The sequence below is a fragment of the Microcaecilia unicolor genome, chromosome 1 (genome assembly GCF_901765095.1).
Source record: "Microcaecilia unicolor chromosome 1, aMicUni1.1, whole genome shotgun sequence".
In the NCBI taxonomy this organism is placed as follows: domain Eukaryota; kingdom Metazoa; phylum Chordata; class Amphibia; order Gymnophiona; family Siphonopidae; genus Microcaecilia; species Microcaecilia unicolor.
The window spans coordinates 100,539,938-100,561,399 of record NC_044031.1 but is presented as its reverse complement, the minus strand read 5'-3'; the positions used below and the strand labels follow the sequence as shown (position 1 = coordinate 100,561,399).

Sequence of the window (21,462 nt, the reverse complement as noted above, 5' to 3'; positions counted from 1 at the left end):
ATTTGAATGTCTGTATCACATCACCCCTGGTTCTCCTTTCCTCCAGGGTATACACGTTTAGGTCATCAAGCTATGCAAAACGCATACCATTTTCATCACTTTTCTTTGAACCGCTTCCAGTCTTTTTACATCCTTAGCAAGATACGGCCTCCAAAACTGAACACAATACTCCAAGTAGGGCCTCACCAACGGCTTGTACAGGGGCATCAATGCCTCCTTTCTTCTATTGGTTATAGCCCTCTCTATGCAACCTAGCATCGTTCTGGCCATGGCATTGTTTTGTTGCCTTGAGATCCTCAGACACCATCATTCCAAGGTCCGTCTCCTGAATCGAGCTTATCAATCTCTCGCCTCCTATCTGTTACATCTCTTTTAGATTTTTGCACCCTAAGTATATCACTCTGCACTTCTTCGCATTAAATTTTAACTGCCAGACCCTTGACCATTCTTCCAGTGTTTGGAGATCCCTCCTCCTGTTTCTACACCCTGCAAAGTATCCACTCTATTGGCTATCTTCGTGTCACCCCCCACCCCCCAAAAGCAAATGTTTCCTTCTAATCCTCCAGCAACGTTTCTCACAAACATATTAAACAGAATCAGCCCCAGCACCAACCCCTGAGGCACTCCACTGCTCACTTTACTTTCCTCCAAGCGGGTTCCATTTACCACCACCCTTGTCACCCGTTGATCAACCAGTTTCCAATCCATTTTACTACTTTGGGCCTAAGTTCAGCCCTCTCAGCTTATTCACGAGCCTTCTGTAAGGGACCGTATCAAAGGCTTTGTTGAAATGGCTGAAATTTGCTGAAAGTGCCTACCTTTAAACCTCCTGGTGGTCTAGTGGGTTTTCAGAGCAAAAGCAATTCCCAGTTGCCTGTGGGTGAGTGGGTGGGGGAGGAGCAGAACGGATCACGGGAGGGGGTTCAGTTTCAGCAAAAAAATGCACTTGCATTTTTGGCCAAAACCCGAACCTGGACTTTGGGTCAGTTTCAGTGCAGAAACTGAAATTTGGTCAGGGTCTAAATAGAGGCACAAAAGTGATTCTGAAAGTCACCTCAGGGAATACTGCGACATTAACACAAAAGAACAAACTCTAGACAGCGGTAACTCCAGAGGATAATATAGTATATGGCTCATTAGGATCAACATAAAACATATCTAAAAGTCGCATTATAAGTGTCCAAAGCTCTTCCTCACAAGCCTGATATCAGAAGGGACCCGTGGAGCTCTCGAAAGCTCATATAGAATATCTCTGCCTAATACTTATAAATGGCCCAGCAACAGGTCCCTACACAAATACAGAAAAAATAATAATGGCATATGCATGCCTTTAAAATCCAGGAGAATCTAGTGGTAGGTATTCAGTCAGCAGTTTTGCTGACTGCCTATGGTTTTATGCCCAGATATTCAATGTGTGCCATTGAATATACCCATTAGCCCCAACAAGCGATTTAAATGGCCAGCAGCCATTTATCGGCTCCCTAGTGTCAGTAGGGGACATCCAGGCAAATGAATAGGTTTCCTTCCTGTACACACACCATGTTAGATCAGTACTGCTCTACACTTGAACTCACCGAGGTGAGGTTAGTATCTCAGACCACAAAACTCCTGGCTGCACCAGAGGATTTAATGACCGTACACATGTACAAAATGATATAAAAGGGGAAATAATACACATTCTATCATTATCATAATAAGCTGCAAGATTTCTAAGTCTAGCTAAACCCCTTGTTTACTAAGCTGCGCTAGAGGCTGCCACACAGCAATGCCGACACAGCCCATTGAAAGTGAATGGGCTGTGTCGGCATTAATGCACCGGCAGCTGCTAGCATGGCTTAGTAAATGGGGGAGGGGGAAGGGTAAATATTTTAAAAACTAAGGGCCCCTTTTACTAAGCCATGTAGGCACCTACGTGTGCCCAACGTGTGTCAAAACGGACTTACTGCCCAACTACCACGTAGCTCTTCATTTAAGCTCGTGTCCGATACGCACATCTGAAAAATATTTTTTTATTTACTGGCACACGTAGCGGATGCGCATTAAGTGGCATCTGATGCGCATAGGTCATTACCGCCCAAATTCTTTACCACTAGGTCTATGGCTGGTGGTAAAGTCTGAGACCCAAAATGGGCGCGCAGCAATTTTGATTTTGCCACACGTCCATTTACAGGGGAAAAAAGGCCTTTTTTACAGGTGCACTGAGAAACGATTCTGCGCATGCCCAAAACCCGCGCCTACACTACCGCAGGTCATTTTTCAGCGCACCTTTGTAAAAGGACCCCTAAATTTTAAAGGGAAAAATGTATTCATTTTATTTCCAATGTCTATTGGTTTTTAGTCTGTAAGAAAAGCCTTATACATATATCAAAAGGATAATTTCCCCATGAAGAAAATGGAATATTTTAAACAGAGAAGGTAGGCTAATTTTTAAACATTACTTCAGTAATTAGAGTTGTTTGAAAAAATTAAAAATAAGTTAAAATAAAAAGTTTGCTACTTGGTTCACAACAGATGTTATCATTGGAATTAAAATTACTAGGGACATATAAAAGAAAAAAATTTGGAGTTTGTTTTCAGTTCATATAGGGATTTTCCCTATTTTTCTACTTTTTTCAGTTGGTTTCACATATTAATTTTTTAAATGCATGTTAGAAAATTTTAGCCCACACTAATTGACAATGCACACTAATTCATAGTTAAATGTGTATTACACTGATTTAGCTTGCACTAATGAATGTACATCCCTAACAAAGTTGGTATCAATTATTACTTGAATCTAAGTTTATAATTTGCATTTTCTATACCACCTTTACTGACTGGCAGGTCAAAGCAGTTTACAATTCAAATAAAAACATCGGAAAATGAACTCCACCATAAAATGGAAAAGAAAACAAACTACATCATACACACACAAGAATAATACAGATCAAAAGACACACGTGTCATCTCGAACAGCCAGGTTTTGAGATGACACAGAAATGCTGTCCAATTAAGACAACCTCATGTGGGTGACTTCAATTTGATCCTCGGATCCAGCTTCTGACTTAGTCCAGCAGGGATTGGGGATGCTATGACAATAGCATTCATGTCTTTCAGGATTCCGGGCAGTTGTGTTAATTGCTCAATGATGACACCTAGTGGCTACTCCTAAATACCCTTGTATTAAGCTTTGGGGAGAAGGCAGAGTCTATTCAGTCTGAGAACCCTCACTGCAATTGGTTGAGGTAGATGAGGGGCACAAAACAGAATGAAAGCGCACACACACACAAAACCCTGAGGTGTGGTGACTGAAGTCTCAGGGTGCCAGCAACCTTAGTAGGGTAGATTCTAATTAGGCTGGAAGCATAATTGTCTATTAAGGAAGCTGTCAGCATAACAAACCACCATCACCACCTTCTTACAACAGATTTTTCTCATTTGTGAGATGCTACTAATTTATGGGTATATTTTTGAACACTGCACTATTATAAAGAGAAATATAGGTGGTTATTTTAGAAGCCCTATTCACAATTTGGATGTTTATATTGCATACACATTTAAATCCCAATTTTAGAAAGCCAGAATATACGCATTCAAATCATGAATACATGCATACGGCAAGAGATGTTCTCAGGGTTGGGGTTGGGCAGAACTGGGATGCAGCCAAAAATACATTTGATATTCACCATTTCAGAAGGGGAATATATATCTCTGAAACAGAGATCAATGCCACGATGTACACCTGCTTCACAGGATGTCTTAAGTTTCATAACGTGCTGGTTTCTGGCTGTCTTTCACAGGAGGGATTAGGGGAGATTGACCCCTTATACCCCCAAGTTTTTTTGGTCCTCCAATATAATTTGTCCCAAATGTTTGTAGGATCTGTCCTTAATTGGCAGTACATACATGTGTTATATTACCAAAATGGAATGCACAGATGTCTATATGTGTCAGAACATACATGTCTAAGTTCTGAAATAACCACATACATGTTAATGCCAACACACTGTTGTCTGTATTATCATTTCTGTGTTTTTTCCATTGGTGTTATCTATGTTCATCTTTGTAAAATGGATGCTCCTGTCACACAGCTTAGTAACACTTTTGAGAGGCATAAAACATGCTAATTGCAAAGGAATGAGCTGAAATGATCCATGCTACTCAACACAATCTAACACTTTAAAATGAATTTCTCTTTTAGATACCTAAAATATACATCTAACCATTAGAATCCAAGCCCAGGGCTGGTGATCTTTCAAAGTTTCTTTTATTTTTTTTCTTTAACGTTAGAAACATCACTTTGGTTTAGAGAGACACATTGCATACCATTGAACATTTCTGGGCTACTAAATTTTTAAGCTATTCCAAAACAAGCATGAGCTCAGAGATTCAGACATTACCTCTGTTCCCCGTAGTTCTTTGGGATAGTAGATGTCTTCGGTCATCTGAACACTTAATCCAAAATCCACCAAAACAGCTTTAGTAGACATGAACACGATATTGCTGGCTAAAAACAGACATAGGTTCCTTTTTAGCTCTATAAGAAGTATGCCTGCCATTCAGTATGCAGTGTGTATGCAAATGTATACAAAAAACAAGGTTCAATGACATGAAACAAAAAGGCAGAAGTAGCAATGAAAATGAAATGTCAAAAACTCTCTGTATGTGTCCGTGCATAGTTTAACTATCAGTAGACGTTTCTTAGTGTATAGTAAACATAATCCCATTTATGGAAGAGGTGATACTCAAAGTACTGACACAACTGAAAATAAACAGGTCCTGATGAGGAGCTTCACGGCTCTTATCAACAGCAATTGAAAATGGAAAGTTTGTTCAGAAACTGGAGAAGAGCAGACATACTACTGTTCCTCACATGTGGAGATAAGAAGTTTACATGAGTGGTGGCAAAGTAATCAAAGTCACAGGATCATTGACAACACAGTACACAGGGGAGACTTTGCCAAACTTGCTTTCTTTAACAGAGTGAGTAATGAAAGCAGAAGAAAAATATTTAAAAAGAAGATATATCACTTATGGAGTGAGCTGACGCTACAGCTGTAGCATATTCTACTCGGATAGCACCCAGCACTCCCGAGCTAAGTACCTGCTTATTGAACTTTTTTAGAACACTGAATTCAATCATTACTAACAGTGGTAGGTAGGGAGGGCATGCAGTGCTATGATGCAGGTAAAGGTGCCAATAGCTCAGCTCCTGCACCTAGTTCTGAGCACTGTTTAATCATTTAGCTATATTAGCTATATTGCTGATGTATAGTAGAAATGTTATTGTGATTAGTTAATATATCACATGGGGTTTCTGTTCTTCATTGGATTGTAAATAAATGAGGCCTATCTGGATTTCAGTGAAGACTTTGAGACTGTTCTACACAGAAGACTAGTGAGTAAGATAACCAGCCTGGGAGCAAAAAAAAATTATGAAGTGGGTAAGGAGTCAGTCAAACAAAAGGATTCAGTGCTAGTCAATGACGTCCATGCTGATGAATGGAAAATGGCCAACAGTGTCACTATCCTCTTCAATGTCTTCAGAACTGAAATTACCTAAGTGGATAAAGATGTGCTTGCTTGCAGACAATGTATAAAATGAACAACACAAACATGCCAGGGATGGCAGGTAAGATGACGAAAGCTTTAAAAACTTGGAACAAATGGTCAAAAGTATATATGCTTTACCCGTGCATTTGGGATGCAAAATTTGAAGGACCAATACCTTTCTGGATACAAAAAACAAGCAGTCACCAATTGAAAGATAGACCTCAGAGTCATCTCTGACGACCTCAAGGGAGCAAGCGGTGTGATAATAAGGTTGGGAAAGCTAAGAGTACACTTGAGTGAATAAAGGAGAGGCATCATTAGTTGAAAGAATGAAGTAATACTACCTCTCTCTATAAGTGCCCCGGGGGGGGGGGGGGGGGGTCCACCTTGATAGTTGTGTTGAGTTCTTAAGACTACATCTACATAAAGAAATTAAGCTGAGGGCAATCAAAATGGTGCATGGCCTGTACTAAAAGCCATACACAGACACACTGAAAGAAGAAAGAAGAGAAATGGGAGATACAATACAAGCATTCAAATAGCTGGGAGGCTTCAATAATCCACAAGACAGAATTTTTCATAGATTGACAAGCTCAAGGACAAGGAGTCGTCATACAAGGCTGAAGGAGCCCATATATCCAATAAAGCATGTGACAACCTAGTAGGCAGGTACAAATGGGCAGACTGGATAGACCAAGGGCGTTTTTCTTCAGTTATTTATTTATCTGTGGCATTTATACCCCGCTCTTTCCCGCTCAATAGCAGGTTCAGTGCGACTTACAAAGTATGGTACAAAGTATCACGGAGATAATACAAAGTATGGTACAAAGTATCACGGAGATAATACAAAGTATCATGGAGATAATACAGTTATAAAGAGTGGGACAAAAGTATGCAATGTGGGGAAAGGATAGAAGTGTGGGTATTGTTTGTAGTGTGGGTTAGGTTCGAGACATTGTAGGGTCGTTTGGGTAGGCTTGTTTGAATAGTTAAGTCTTCAGCAGCTTTCGGAAGGGTAGGTGTTCGCTGGTCTTTTGGATATGTCGAGGTATGGCGTTCCAGAGTTGGCTGCCTATAACAGAGTAGTTGGATGCGTAGTAGGTTTTGTATTTAAGGCCTTTACAGTTGGGAAGATGAAGATTAAGATATGTTCGAGAAGAGTTGGACCGGTTTATGGCTGGAAGATCGATCAGGTTGGACATGTAGCTTGGAGATTCGCCATTGAGAATCTTGTGGATCATAGTGTGGGCTTTGAAGTTTATTCGTTCCTTGATGGAGAGCCAATGTAGCTTTTCTCGAAGTGGTGTTGCGCTTTTGAAACGTGATTTGCCAAAAATGAGTCTTGCTGCTGTGTTTTGGGCAGTTTGGAGTTTTTTTCATGGTTTGGGCTTTGCAACCGATGAAGATGCTGTTGCAGTAGTCGGCATGGGTAAGTACTGTGGATTGTACTAGATTACGGAAAGTTTTCTGTGGGAGGAATGGTTTCACTCTTTTCAGTACCCACATCATGTTGAACATCTTCTTCATTGTGGCTTTTGCATGAGTGTCTAAAGTTAAGTGTTTGTCTAATGTTACTCCTAGGATTTTTAGATTGTCAGATACTGGGATTGTAACGTCTGGGGTGTTCAGGGTAGTTGGGAGCAGAGTAGAGTGTTGTGATGAAAGGATTAGACACTGAGTTTTTTCTTTGTTCATTTTCATCTTGAAAGCGTTGGCCCAGGATGTTAGGATGTTCATGGCAGTGGTTATTTTATCCGAGATTTCTGTGAGGTTGGATTGGAAGGGGATGAATATTGTGACGTCATCAGCGTAGATGAAGGGATTTAGGCCAGATTTAGATAGGGATTTGGCCAGAGGAATCATCATGAGGATGAAGAGGATTGGGGATAGGTGTGAGCCTTGGGGGACTCCACATTTTGATGGCCACGCAGGCGATATTGAAGATGTTGATTTGACCTGATAAGTTCTGGTGTGGATGAAACTTTTTATCCATTTAATGATGTTTCCGCCTATCTAGCTTGTCCAGTAGTTTTGTGAGAATTTCATGGCCTACCATGTCAAATGCCCTTGATAGGTCGAACTGCAGAAGAAGTATTTTGTTGCCAATTGAAATTTCTTGTTTGAACTTGGAAACCAGGGTAATACTGTTTCTGTGCAGGTCAAAATCCCGATTGTGATTCATGTAGTATGGAGAACTTTTGTATGAATTCGTTAAGTTGGGAGGTTACTCTATTTTCCATCAGTTTGGTTAGAAGAGGGATGGAGGCCACAGGTCGATAGTTGGTGATGTCATTCGCTGGTTTCTTGGGGTTTTTCGTTATTGGTGTGAGTAGAATATTGCCATATTCAGCAAGGAAGGAGCCTTGTAGGAGTAGGAGATTTAAGTGGGTGGTGAGTTCAGTAATGAATCGTTCTGGGGCCTTTCTCATAAGATAGTTTGGGCATGGATCCATATGGCAGTTAACATTTAACATTTTTCCTACCTATACAAGCACCTTTCTGACCTAATTTGCAACTTTCTTTAAACTAGTCCCTTATTTTTCTTAATCACGTTACTCTATTTTATCTATCTATATGTTCCATCTTTGGTTATACCCCATGCTGTCTATTAAAATATTTTATTGTTTATTGTATTAGCATTGTAATGTAGCATACTATGCCATACATTGTATTGTTGTTTGAATATTTTTACTGCTGTAATTGTCTATTGCTTATGTTTGAATTATTCTTGCTGTACACCACCTTGAGTGAATTCCTTCAAAAAGGTGGTAAATAAATCCTAGAAAATAAAAAAACAAAACACGGCAAGCAATCCACAAAATATAAAATGGTGATGTGAAAGAACTGATCACATGAGGAAAAGTGCAGTTTTGTCACTAGTTAATCTAGCTCCTGCCACAGCCCTTGCGTGGGCAAAACACGGCCAGTGTCGGGCTTATTTTAGTTTTAGACTTCACATGAATAAAGCATTTTTAAGGGGACTTTTCCTTTTGTAAAATATATTTAGGGCAAGCTTCCCAAACTGTAAGCTGCAGTCCCAAACGAGGCCACAAAACCTGGGCTTAAGGTTGACACCTCGGCAAGCTGTTCATAGAAATGTCATCAGTCCACACCTCTGTGGGGTCACATGGTTTCTGTGGCAATGATAATGAGATCACAGCCACAGAAAGTTTCAGACCGATTCATCTGTAAAGTAACAAAGTGTACTGGAACAGCTAACTGGAGATGTCAGAATCACCCTCACTCTTGCACATTACCCAACAATGGATAGGAGATGGAAATTTAACAAAACAAAACATGAACATACGTTTTATGTCATGATGGATCACTTGATTTGAGTGAAGGAAGTCGAGCCCTTTGAGGACATGTTTAGTCACCCAAATGATTTCAAACTCCCTCATAGGTCCACAGGTCTCCAGCTTCTCCATCACCGACCCGCCCTCTCCTGCTTCCATGAAGAGATGGATAGTCTCGTCCCACAGCAGTGCCCCATATAACTCGGCAATGTTCTCGTGGTGGAAGTGGACCTGGAATTCTACATCTGCGGGCTTAAACTGTTCCACAGGAATCTAGGAAATCATAGTGGAAAATGTCATTAATGAACCACATGGACTGCACTGCAAGTCTTACACTGAGAGGCTGAGGAATTTGAAGATACACACTCTGGAAGTAAGAAAAGAAAGAGAAGATACTTTTTTTTTTTTTTTTTTTTTTTTTTTTAATTTAGCTCACACTTTTTCAGTAGTAGCTCAAGGTGAGTTATATTCAGGTACGCTAGATATTTACCTGCCCTAAGAGGGCTTACAATTAAGGCCTAGAATTACTAACAGGCACTATCACATCTATATAAATAATTCTCACCGCCAACGTTCTGACCTCCAACGTTCTGAACCTCACTGTGTGGCAGGGAAACACTGAAGCCCTGTAGTCTTCTAGGCTGTCAGCACCACTCACTCTCACTCATAGACCCGCCCTCAGCCACGCCCCATCCACACATAATTCATAACCCCAACATTCTAAATGTAAATTTGTAGTTGCAAGATCCCATGAGTGTCTGCCCCGCCCTCGCGTCACAACGTGATGACGTGGAGGGCGGGGCTATGACACTCAGCCAATCGCCAGTTCCACCGCCCTCCGACGCTACCCCCCCCCCGACGCACTGCCAGAAACAATGGCCTACACAGGGCCTCCACCCCCCCGACGCACAGCGACAAACATCGAGCTACGCAGGGGGAGGAGTGCCGTCCGAACACCTGATCTGCCGAGACCCCGAAGCTGCCGCCCTCCAAAAAAAAAACACTTGCACCCTCCCGACGCTGCCTTCCTGCGCCCTCCCGATGCTGCCGCAGGTAAACCTTGCTAGCACCCGTTTCATTGCTCAGAGAAACGGGCCTTTTTTTACTAGTTACTCCATAAATAACAAGTTAACGTAAGTTATTTACTGCAGGTCCCATTTTATGCAACAGGCCCTGCCAATAAATGTGTGTTAATAGCAATGGTGTGCCCTAATACAATAGCGTTCTTTAGTAAATCCAAAAAATGTTCCAGTATCTACCTGCACTTACGAATCATGTTTTTTATACTTTGGACAGAAATGAATGCTTATTTTTTTAGAGCTTTCCTATGCATTTGATTTCTTTTTTTGGGGGTATATTCTGTCAAATATTTTTCATATTTGGGCTTAGGGAGAGTAATTCTTCAACGGCTTTGATCTTTTCTTAATTATCTAAGCTAGCTTTATGGTGTTGGTGAATCAGTTTATGAGTCCCTCAGGGTGCGTCACTTCCTTACTATTTAATATTTTATGGATATTAGAGAGGTTATTTTTTTTTATTTGTAGCTTATTGTTCCACAAATGATATATGAACATAGGTGTCGATGTCCCTCCAAAAAGCTGAATCAGCAGAACTGTCTGAGGGATTTTTTTGTTTGGTTTTGAACATTGACATTTAAATGCTACGTGGCATAAATGCATACAATATTAAATGGTGTGACACCTTGTAACTCCAAAATTCCACAATCGGGATCGTTTCTAATAAATCAACAAGGAACCTCAAACCTCCTCATAGGGAACACACTGCAACGTTAGCTTAGTCCACTATTTTAATGAAGGAGTAGAATACTATCACTGGTTCCAGTGAGGAGGAAGAAGAGAAAAAAAACAACCGCAAAAACTCATAACTAGTCAGTGAAGGAGAAGGAGAGTTTTTATGCCATCCGTTTTTCTCATGTAGTTATGAGTTTTTGCGGTTGGTTTTTTTCTCTTCTTCCTCCTCACTGGAACCAGTGATAGTATTCTACTCCTTCATTAAAATAGTGGACTAAGCTAATGTTGCAGTGTGTTCCCTATGAGGAGGTTTGAGGTTCCTTGTTGATTTATTAGAAACGATCCCGATTGTGGAATTTTGGAGTTACAAGGTGTCACACCATTTAATATTACTATTTCAAACTAATTTGGGTAATTAGAACTTAAATTAAGAAGGTTTGGAATTTCCCAGTTTTTTATATAGAGTAAATGCATACAAGACATTTCTTTCTTTTCATTTATTTTTTATTTTTAGAATTTCAACATAACATTTAAGCATACATTTGAAAAAGGAGACAAATCTCTTTCAATTTACAGTAAGCTCTGGTGAGGAGGCATAGGATGAAGGTGAAAGGGGATAGACTCAGAAGTAACCTGAGGAAATATTTCTTCATGAAAAGGGTGGTGAAATTGTGACACAGCTTCCCGGTGTATGTGGAGACGAAAACTGTATCTAATTGAAGAAAGCTTGGGACAAGTACATAGCAGGGGCGACCTGACCATTCGGGCAACTGGGCAGGGCCCAGGGGCCCAGAGGCTCTACCCGGATGCATGCTGCTCTCCCCACTCCCACACAATACCCTCCTACCATGGCCACCACTGCTGCTGCTGTTACAACAGGCAAAAACAGAAAAAGAAAATCATGGAGCTGCACTGTTCCTGCTCATGGCTGCCTGTCCCGCCTGCCTCTGACAATTTCCTGTTCCACGCCACAGCCAGTCAGCCACGAGCAGGAACAATGCAGCCTCGCCATCTTTTTTTTTCTATTTTTGTCACCACTGCTGAAGCAGCAGCAGGGCGGCAACAGTGCTGGCCGTGGCAGGGGGGTACTGGATGGGAATGGGCAGAGTCTGGTGCACCAGTGGTAGTGGGGGTGTCCGGTGGGGGGGGGGGGGGGGGTGTTAAAAAAAGACAACCACTGGATGGAGGGGGGAGAGGGACAGAAGCTGGATGGCGAATGGAGTGGGGAGGGGGAATAGATGCCAGATGGAAGGGAGAAGACCACTCTCAGTTTGCCCCTCGTACATAGGATCTCAAAGGAAAAAGAAGGGATAGAAGATGATATGTATGGGCAGATCAGATATCAGGCCATATTTTCAAAGCACTTAGCCTTCCAAAGTTCTATAGAAACCTATGGAACTTTGGAAGGCTAAGTGCTTTGAAAATGAGCCCACCCGGTCTTCATCTGCCTTCATTTTTCTATGTTTCTATGGAACATCAAAATGACTAAGTATTGGAGGTACAAATTAGCCTTCTTTGTGAAATGGATGATCCTTTTTTCCTCAGAACAACATAGCATGGGGATAAATATAGACTCTGATGATACTTTGGAATCACCTATTACTGTTTATTATGAATTGCAACTAGTACGTCAGTTAAAGCCTTTATGAGAGCCCTCAGCACTTCGTGTGCTTTTGCATTCTTTTGTAATCAGCAGTTTTAATTATGGAATTTACTGTGTATTGATCTTCCAGACAGGGTTTTAAGAGATTTACAATCACTACAGAATGCGACAGCATAGAAGCAGCTCACTGAGGGCCAGTGCACTTTCACTTTTAGTGTTACACATGAAATTCAAATTGCTGGTTTTGGCTTTTTGGATTTTTAGAACTGAAAGGCCATTGTTCTTAAATGGATAGGTTGTATTAGTACTACCCTATAAGAGAACTGCTGTGCTCTAGCCAGAGTCATCTGAGAGAAACTCCCACTGTTAAGGGTAATTTTATAAAGTCATGTGTATGTGATCATATACACATGTATAAAATATTGACCAGTGTATAAATATGCCCCATGACATTATGGCACATACTTTGCCAGTAGAAGTGTACAGGAGTAGGATGATGATGCGGAGAAACAAAGAAATCTAGGTGAATCTGAAAGATGTACACAGTCAAATCGACAATTTAAAGAGTAGTAAATCACCTTGACCGGATGGCAAGCACCCTAGAGTACTGAGAGAACTCAAACATGAAATTGCTGAACTGCTGTTAGTGACCTGTAACCTATCATTTATTCATCCATAGAACCTGAAGTTTGGAGGGTGGCCAATGTAACATCAATTTTTCAAAAGGATTCTGGGGAGATCCAGGAAATTACAGACTAGTAAAGCTTGACTTCAGAGCTGGGCAAAATAGTAGAAACTATTATAAAGAATATAATTACGCAACACATGGAGGCATATTTTCAACCACTTAGACTTACAAAGTTCCATAGGTTACTATGTAAGTCTAAGTGCTTTGAAAATGAGCCCCATAGACAAACATGGTTTAATGGGACAGAGTCAGCATGGATTCAGCCAAGGGAAGTCTTGCATCACCAACTTGCTTCATTTCTTTGAATGAATAAACATGTTGATAAAGATGAGCTGCTTGAAATAGTGTATTTACATTTTTTAGAAAGCGTCTGACAAAGTTCCTCATGAGAAACTCCCGAGAAAATTAAGACTCATGGGATAGGAGGCAATGTTCTTTTGTGGATTAGGAACTGGGTATTAGGCACAACACAGAGGGTAGGGTTACATGGCCATTTTTTTCAATGAAGGAAGGTGAATCGTGGAGTGCCGCAGGGATCTGTACTGGGACTGGTGCTATTTAACATCTGGAAATCGGAACTACAAGTGAAGTTATTAAATTTGCAGATGACACAAAACTATTCAAAACTGTTAAAACATATGTGGACTATAAAAAACTGCAAGAAGACCTTAGGAAACTGGAAAACTGAGCATCCAAAGGGCAGAAGAAATTTAATGTAGACAAATAAAAAGTGGTTTCCACTAGTCACCAAAAAAATCTCTTAAAATCCCACACTAGGCATGCTAATTATAGGCTGAGAGCACAAGATGAAATGCAAACGCTAGCTTAAGAGGTATTAACAGAATTTTGCCCGCCCCAAAGTGTTTGAACACCCCCAATATTGAGTAAACTCCTTGACTGTGTCTAGAGATTAAGTCATTTCCATTGGGTTTAGCACCCACAATCACTTTGAAAAGTTGGCTCCTATGGCCCTGATACAATACAAAATGCCATGTGGGATCAATTCTGCTCAGAGATCTGCTTTATTTTATGCTTTTTTTGTGTGTTTTTAGTATGTATTTTGTATTTTTATATATGTTCTAAATGCTCATAACTTTGATCAATTATTTTGTATATGCTGTATATAAAATTGTAAACAAACAAATATCTAACAGTCTTCAATGAAGCACAGGAAAGTAACTTTTTTTTTTTTTTTACTTATGGCCTGGAACAGACATCCATTTTATTAAACTTGATGATATAACGCCCAATCAAAAATGGCTGCATGGCTCATAATACCCAATAAAAATGGTGGTGGGGGGGAGGAGGCGTTCCAAGATGGCTGCTGCTCTGTTCCAATGCTGAGATCTGAGAAAATTCTCTCTTACTGATGGTAAAGAGGAAAAGGGAAGACGAGGGTCTTTTCCACAGAGTCCTCCACAACCTACCTTCCTCTTCAACGATGGACCGATATACCCAGCATTTGGTTACAGGAGAAGCCTTTTCCAGAGCAGTCTCCCTTATTATTTGCCATGGTTATGGAACGTTTGCCTCACGTGTGCGGGTAGACCCGGAAATCTCGGGAGCTCGAATAGCAGGTAGAACACATAAAATGGCCCTTTTCGAGGACGACGTCCTGTTGTTCGTGACTCACCCCTTGTCTAAGTTCCCATAGCTCATACGCATCATTGACAAGTACTCAGCAGTATCAGGGTTCAAAGTAAATATGACAAAGTCAGAGGCATTGAATGTAACGCTTTCTGTGGAAGTAGTGGAGTCTCAGAAGGCATCTTTCTCCTTCAGATGGGCCAATAAACAAATTGGACCCTATCGAAAGCTTTTCTGCGTCCAGACTAAGGAGACACAGAGGCCTCTGGTTTCTCTTCGCTAGATACATGAGGTCTAATGTACACCTTATACTGTCCATTGCCTTACGATGTGACAAAAAGCCCACTTGGTCAGGATGTATGACAGCCGGAAGCAAGGGTGCCAACCGGCTTACCAGGACCTTCGCCAGTATTTTAACATCTGCATTTAGGACAGAGATAGGCCTGTATGAGCTGCACTCAGTATGATCTTTATCTGGTTTGGGCAGCACCGCTATCCAAGCCTCCATCATTGATGGAGGCAGGGTCCCCCCAACCCCCACCTGATTAAACAAGTCCGCAAGAAGCGGCGCCAATTCAGGTGCAAACTTCTTATAGAACTCATTAGGAAACACATCCAGCCCAGGTGACTTATAAGAAGGCAAGCTTCGAATGGCCTCCTGTATTTCCAATGGGGTAACTGGTTTGTCTAACATTGCCTGTTGATAAGAAGTCAAAGAAAAGAGGTCACTCTCGGCCAGATATTTCTCAATAGAATCTAGAGAAGGGCTAATCTCCTGAGAATATAGTGCTTGGTAAAACTCTCCAAAGCATTTATGTATATGTGCTGAGTTACGTAACACTTCTACCCTGCCATCACGCACCTGTTTAACCATTCGGTCAACTTTTTGTCTATGCAACCGTATAGCAAGGAGGCGACCTGCCTTATGTGCAAACTCATAATTTCCCGCCCTATACCTCACCTACAATAGACTGAGCTGCTCCGAGTATATAGAATCTAGCAGCATTCTCTCCTTGCACAACTCTTGCCAGATCTGAGAGGACCTATTTACCTTATGCTGGTCCACCAGCAAGTGTATTCTCTCCAGACAGTTCACTATTTGTCCCTTACGTGTCCTTGATCGTTTACCGGCTAATTGCAAGAAATAACCCCTGGATACCGCATTCATAGCATCCCACACTGTATTTAGCGTGGGCCCCGAGTCAATATTAAACTCCAAATATTCTTTCAACATTTTTCTATAACATTAAACTAGCATTTAATGTCCATCTCTTTTCCTTTATTTCCGCCCTTATGTTTGGCAGGGAGACCCATAATGGGGCATGATCTGATATTGCCATACTGCCTATTCCCGCTTCAGGTCCCCTCTCTACCAAGGCAGTATCTAGAAAAATATAATCAATGCGTGAATAGGAGTCATGTACTGAGGAGTAGACGGTATAGTCCCTGTCCATCATATGTGTCAGTCTCCACAGGTCCAACGTGCCCAAGGAATAGGCCAAGGATTCCAGCGCTAATGCCTATTTTTTCCCTTCTGTTCTAGTGACCCCTGTTCGGTCCAGACCAGGATTCACCACAGCGTTAAAATCACCCCCCAATATTAGAGAACCCTGGACAAATGCTGCCAAGGAGTTCCTTAACCTCGCAAAGAACTCCACCTGACCACTATTGGGGGCATATATAGATGCAACCGTTAGGTCCACCTGGTCAATTTTAATGTGTAGGAATATGAAACGCCCTCTCGGGTCCCTCTTAACATTCACTACCTGTGCCGCCACCGAGGAATGTATCAATATCGCCACCCCACTTTTTCTTAAGGCCTCGGTAGAAGCAAAGTATGCCCCCGGGTAACCAGAATGAGAGAGAAATTTTTCATGCTTTCGGCGCAAGTGTGTCTCTTGCAAGAGGACCACGTGTGGTTGAAACTGCTGCAGTTCCTTACAGAACTTGTCTTTTCTGAGGCATATTCATGCCCTTAACGTTATAGGATAATATCTTTAAATCTGCACTCATTTCTTAGTACATGTACTACACGAAAAACCAATCATCCCATCTGTGAGTACCTCCTATCCTTAGTGTCAAGTCATTCCCCCAACCCCCTATCATACCCCGCTGTGACCCCCACTAACCCCGACAGTAACACCAATCAGAGGTCTCATTACCTCCAAGTGGAAAAAGAGGAAGTTACCCACCACACTCACAGCACCCAGCCCCACGCCCCCCCCCCCCCACCCCCCTCATTTTATCGCCAACATACTTCCATTCCTCCAGCCTTTGCTACATGCAAACTCTAGTCCCCCTTCTCAGGCCAATTCCCCATCTTTCCTTCGCTAAGTATGCCTATGCTCCTCTCCCCATTTCGCTTCCTCCATACAGTTCTCTTGCCCAACAAACCTTGAATCAAATGGTGAACCTTTCCCATTCAAACTCTTACCCCTGAAAACGAATTATGAAAGACTTCAACCAAGAGCGACTCCCCCATTAGCTCAGACCTTGTGCCCCCAGTCCAACTCTCTCCAGCCTTCTCATCTTTTCGGGTTATTTCACTTTGCAGTCCCGGGAACTAGCTGCCATCCTTGAAGCTTAGCCCTTGTTGTAGGCGCCACTGCCCCTGGTGGGACATTCGAGGTCACCAGCTCTGCTGTGTGTAAAGCTTCCCAAGCCTCCACTAATGACCTCACTCTGTATTTGCTGCCCTTCAAAGCAAAGTTCAGGGAGAACGGGAAGCCCCATCTATATTGCGTTTGGTTCTTAATTAAAATGTCCAGCGCTGGCTTCAGCTGGCACCTCTGTTGCAAGGTATACTGCGAAAGGTCCTGGTACACCAGAACCTTGACCCCTCCATACTCCAAGTTCTGTACCTTCCGCGCACAAGTCAGGATCTTTTCTTTAACTTCATACTTATGGAACCGCACTATGATGTCCCGCACCTGTTGCTCCTTCCGTGCGCCCAGTGCTCTGTGTGCTCTATCAAGCTCAAACGATACCTCTCCGGCCTCAGGGTCCATCAATGTAGCACACAAGGATTGCACTATCGCCAACACATCCTCAGTCTCTCCCCCTTCCGGGACCCCGCGGAACTGGAGTTTGTTACGTCGGCCCCTGTTTTCTAAGTCATCCAATTTGTATTCCAAGTCTGCATTCTTTCTTTCCAACTCCTGTAGCATTTTGGTTTGCTTGTTCAAAGTTTCTGCATGTTCGTCGAGCTTCAGTTCTGCCTCCTCCACCCTGCCCCCCAGCTCTCGGAGGTCCGAGCTCAGCGAATCCATTCGCTCCAAGATCTCTTCCTTTTGAGTGCTTTATCTCGTCCTAGATATTAGACAGGAATTTTTGGAGCTCACTGGAGATTCCTTTTTTTGAGGGTGGGAATCGTGTCTCAGCCAAAGAAAAGGCAGAGTCATAATCAGACGGCGAGGCCCGCTCTGGGGACTCGTGGCATTTAGCAGCCCTACCCGCCATGCTTCTCTCCGTCTTTCTTTCGGGCTGAGGCTTTGCTCATGGCAACTGCTGCTTGTGGGGATGTTCGGTCAGCCTTTACCACCTTCTTCCCCGCTAGCGATCTCTATTAAGCGCTAAAATCGGGTGCCGGGAGAAGGAGCTATGAAGCTAGGCTGCCATTTCGCCCGATGACATCACTTCCTCAGAGAATTTAATCTTAAAGCTAAGGTGGAAGCGCTGAAAAACATTGCAAGAAATTCTAATTTAAGAGTACTTAATTTTCCACGTTTAAGGTCGTCTTCTGCTAAAGAACTTTTTGTCAGATATCTCAAAGAAGTTTTGAATGCATCACCAGAGCTTTAATCGCTGATAGTAAAAATGTTATATTTTCCTGCTTTTAAATAAGCTGATGGCAGAACTCAGTTGGGACAGATTCAATCTATGGAATCTTTGAACATTTGTGCTTTGCTTGAGACTTCAGATACAAAGGTGGCCATTCTTTTAGTTACCTTTGCACTGGTTTTAAATAAAGATTGGGTTTTGCGTTTGTATTTTAAGAATCAGGATAAGAATTTCTTGAATTTTAAGATTCATATCTTTACAGACATTTCATGTAAAACGCAAAGGAAGAAGAAACAATTTCTGTTGAGACCTAAAGTTTTGCAGATGGGAGTGTTGTTTTTCCTTAAATTTCCATGCAAATGTGTGATCAAGCACAGATCACACAAATGTGTTTTTTTTGATTCTGTTCAACTCTCCACATTTATTTCCTCTAGAGGGATAATGGAGGGACCTGATAGGGTCTCTTCTCCCATATAAGAGGTAGAAGATCCACATTACGTTGAATTGTCTTCTGTATTTAGAGCTTGGTGTTAGTAGCTTTTTCCTTTTATTCTCTTTTGAGTTTTCTTATATTTTAAGAGCTTGAAGCGCTCCTCCCTTTATGGAGGACTAGAATTAATTGAAGGAGTGGAAGAGCAGCCTAGTGGTTAGTACAGCGGACTTTGATCCCGGGGAACTGAGTTCGATGCCCAATGCAGCTCCTTGTGACTCTGGGCAAGTCACTTAACCCTCCATTGCCCCAGGTACAAATAAGTACCTGTATATACTATGTAAACCGCTTTGCATGTTGTTGCAAAAACCACAGAAAGGCAGTATATCAAGTCCCATTCCCCTTCCCTTTCTACAAGGTTATAGTCTTTTGGAACTTTTCATTTTTCTATATGAGTGGATGCTTGGTTGATAAATTGTAAATTTCAATTAAAAAAAACATAATAAAAAGAAACACCGCAATTCCAAGAAAAGCAAAAACTATACTCCAAGAAACACACACACAGAAGTCCTCTCAGGGGTACGCTAGAAAGGAGCAACGTAGCTACAGTCCAAAAGCTTCCCCCACAAAAATAAATTTGATTTTAAAATTCCTACAAGAGTTCAAGAGCACATGGGAATAGACTTGAAAGGACCAATTCTCTGAAGTGCCAAAATTAAGGCACAAAATACATGTGTAAACAAGAATAGTTGCATATATGTGCATATGATCACACACAGGGGTCCTTTTAGAAAGGCACGGTAGTGATTTTAGTGAGTGCTAAAAATAAGCACGTGCTAAATATTAGACACACCCATATATTTCTATGGGCATCTCTAGCGTGCACTAAAACCGCTAGCGTGCCTTTGTAAAAAGGACCCCATATTTATTTATTTGGATTTTGCTCACACCTTTTTCAGTAGTAGCTCAAGGTAAGTTACATTCAGATACGCTGACAGAGAACTTGGTCTCAAGAGATGCTGAAAGTGGAGGAGTGGCCTAGAGGTTAGAGTACCCGTCTTAACATCCAGTGGTGCCTGGTTCAAATCCCGCTGCTCCTCCTTGTGATCTTAGGCAAGTCACTTAACCCTCCATTGCTTCAGGTACAAACTTAGATTGTGAGCCCTCCTTAAACAGGGAAAATACCCAGTGTACCTGAATGTAACTCACCTTGAGCTACTACTGAAAAAGGTGTGAGCAAAATCCAAAAATAAATAAAAATAAAGGGGCCAGAAGCAAGCATGCCAGCTCTCATTGAGCAATACATAGTGGAAAATAATACATTTTATTAAAACCATAGAGAGCAACAAAGCAGATATGTGCCACTATTAAATATGCTGAAACAGAAAAAAAAAGCAAACACTGGGCCTTCAGGATTGAGACAAATGTTATTCTTTTATTCTGAAAATGACCCAACACGGGCCACGTTTCAGCGTACAAACGCCTGTCTCAGGGGTCAGAAAGTTCCTATAGGTATGTTAATGGAAATATGAGATTAATCAAACAATCAGGATACATTTCCCAGAACGTGGCGATTGTCTGTATAAGCTGAGAAACGGCGTCAGTAAAAAAAAAAAAAAAACGCTTTTTTTTTTTTACTGACAGCGTTTCTCAGCTTGTACGGACAATCACCACATTCTGGGAAATATATCCTGATTGTTTGATTAATCTCATATTTCTGTAAACATACCTTTAGGAACTTTCCGACTCCGGAGGCAGGCGTTTGTATGCCGAAACACAGCCCGTGTCGGGTCATTTTCAGAATAAAAGGATAACATTTGTCTCAATCCTGAAGGCCCAGTGTTTGCTTTTTTTCTGTTTATATTTGTATGCTGTTTACCCTCTCTTCTGTGACACTATTAAATATGCTGTCTGCAGCTATTGCTATCACTGCTTAATGGCTTACAGTAAGTGATGGCAAATGCTTCATTCTCCGGTCCTTAGATGCTGTTACACCTAACTGCAACAAACAGCTGGATCTGTAAATCTAATCTGGGAAGTATTTTGAAATTTTTGAATACTGATTATTTAAACAATATGTGGATGAGAGCTCCTGCCACAGGTTAAGCATTTCATCAATATCTAGTTCACAAGCGTAGAGCAAAGGCACATGTTATATTTGCTTGTTCGCTTCATTTTTGAAGAAATTCACTCAAGACAGTATACAGTAAGTATAACCCAGATATAAGCAATAAACAATATGGGTCCTGTTTACTAAGCCGCGCTAGCGTTTTTAGCGCGATAAATGATAGAGTCGTCCATATGTTCCTATGGGCGACTTAGCATTTAGCACGTGCTAATCATAGCGCATGCTAAAAATGCTAACGCACCCTTAGTGCTGCTTATTAAACAGGGCCCTTTACATTTTTACACATTTATTTGTTACATTTGTATCCCACATTTTCCCACCCATTTGCAGGCTCAATGTGGCTTACATAGTACCTTAAAGGCGTTCGCCAATTCCGGTATAAACAGTTTCGCAGTGATGCTGTGGTAGAATGAGATTCATGTGGAACAGAGATATTAGGGAATCGTACAGAAGAAGAGTTACGTTACGTCCATTATGTTCTTTGGTTTCGAGGTGTCACAGGGTTCAGGCATTTAAGTTGGGTCAGTAGGATATGCCTTTTTGAACAGGTAAGTTTTTAGTGATTTCCGGAAGTTTAGGTGGTTATACGTTGTTTTTAGGGCTTTTGGTAGTGCGTTCCATAGTTGTGTGCTTATGTAGGAAAAGCTGGATGCATGTGTTGATTTGT

General features: G+C 41.6%; 1 protein-coding gene across 3 annotated transcripts in view; it reads right to left on the bottom strand.

Moving 5' to 3' along the window:
• Window positions 1-21,462, bottom strand: part of MAP3K8 (mitogen-activated protein kinase kinase kinase 8) — a 48,613-nt gene that overhangs the window by 6,915 nt on the left and 20,236 nt on the right. For all 3 annotated transcript variants that reach the window (XM_030199268.1, XM_030199270.1, XM_030199269.1), the window contains exons 4-5: window positions 8,840-9,101; window positions 4,380-4,486 (exon numbers count right to left, since the gene is read on the bottom strand). In XM_030199268.1, coding sequence (XP_030055128.1) covers window positions 4,380-4,486; window positions 8,840-9,101 — 369 coding nt within the window. The remainder of the gene's footprint in view (window positions 1-4,379; window positions 4,487-8,839; window positions 9,102-21,462) is intronic.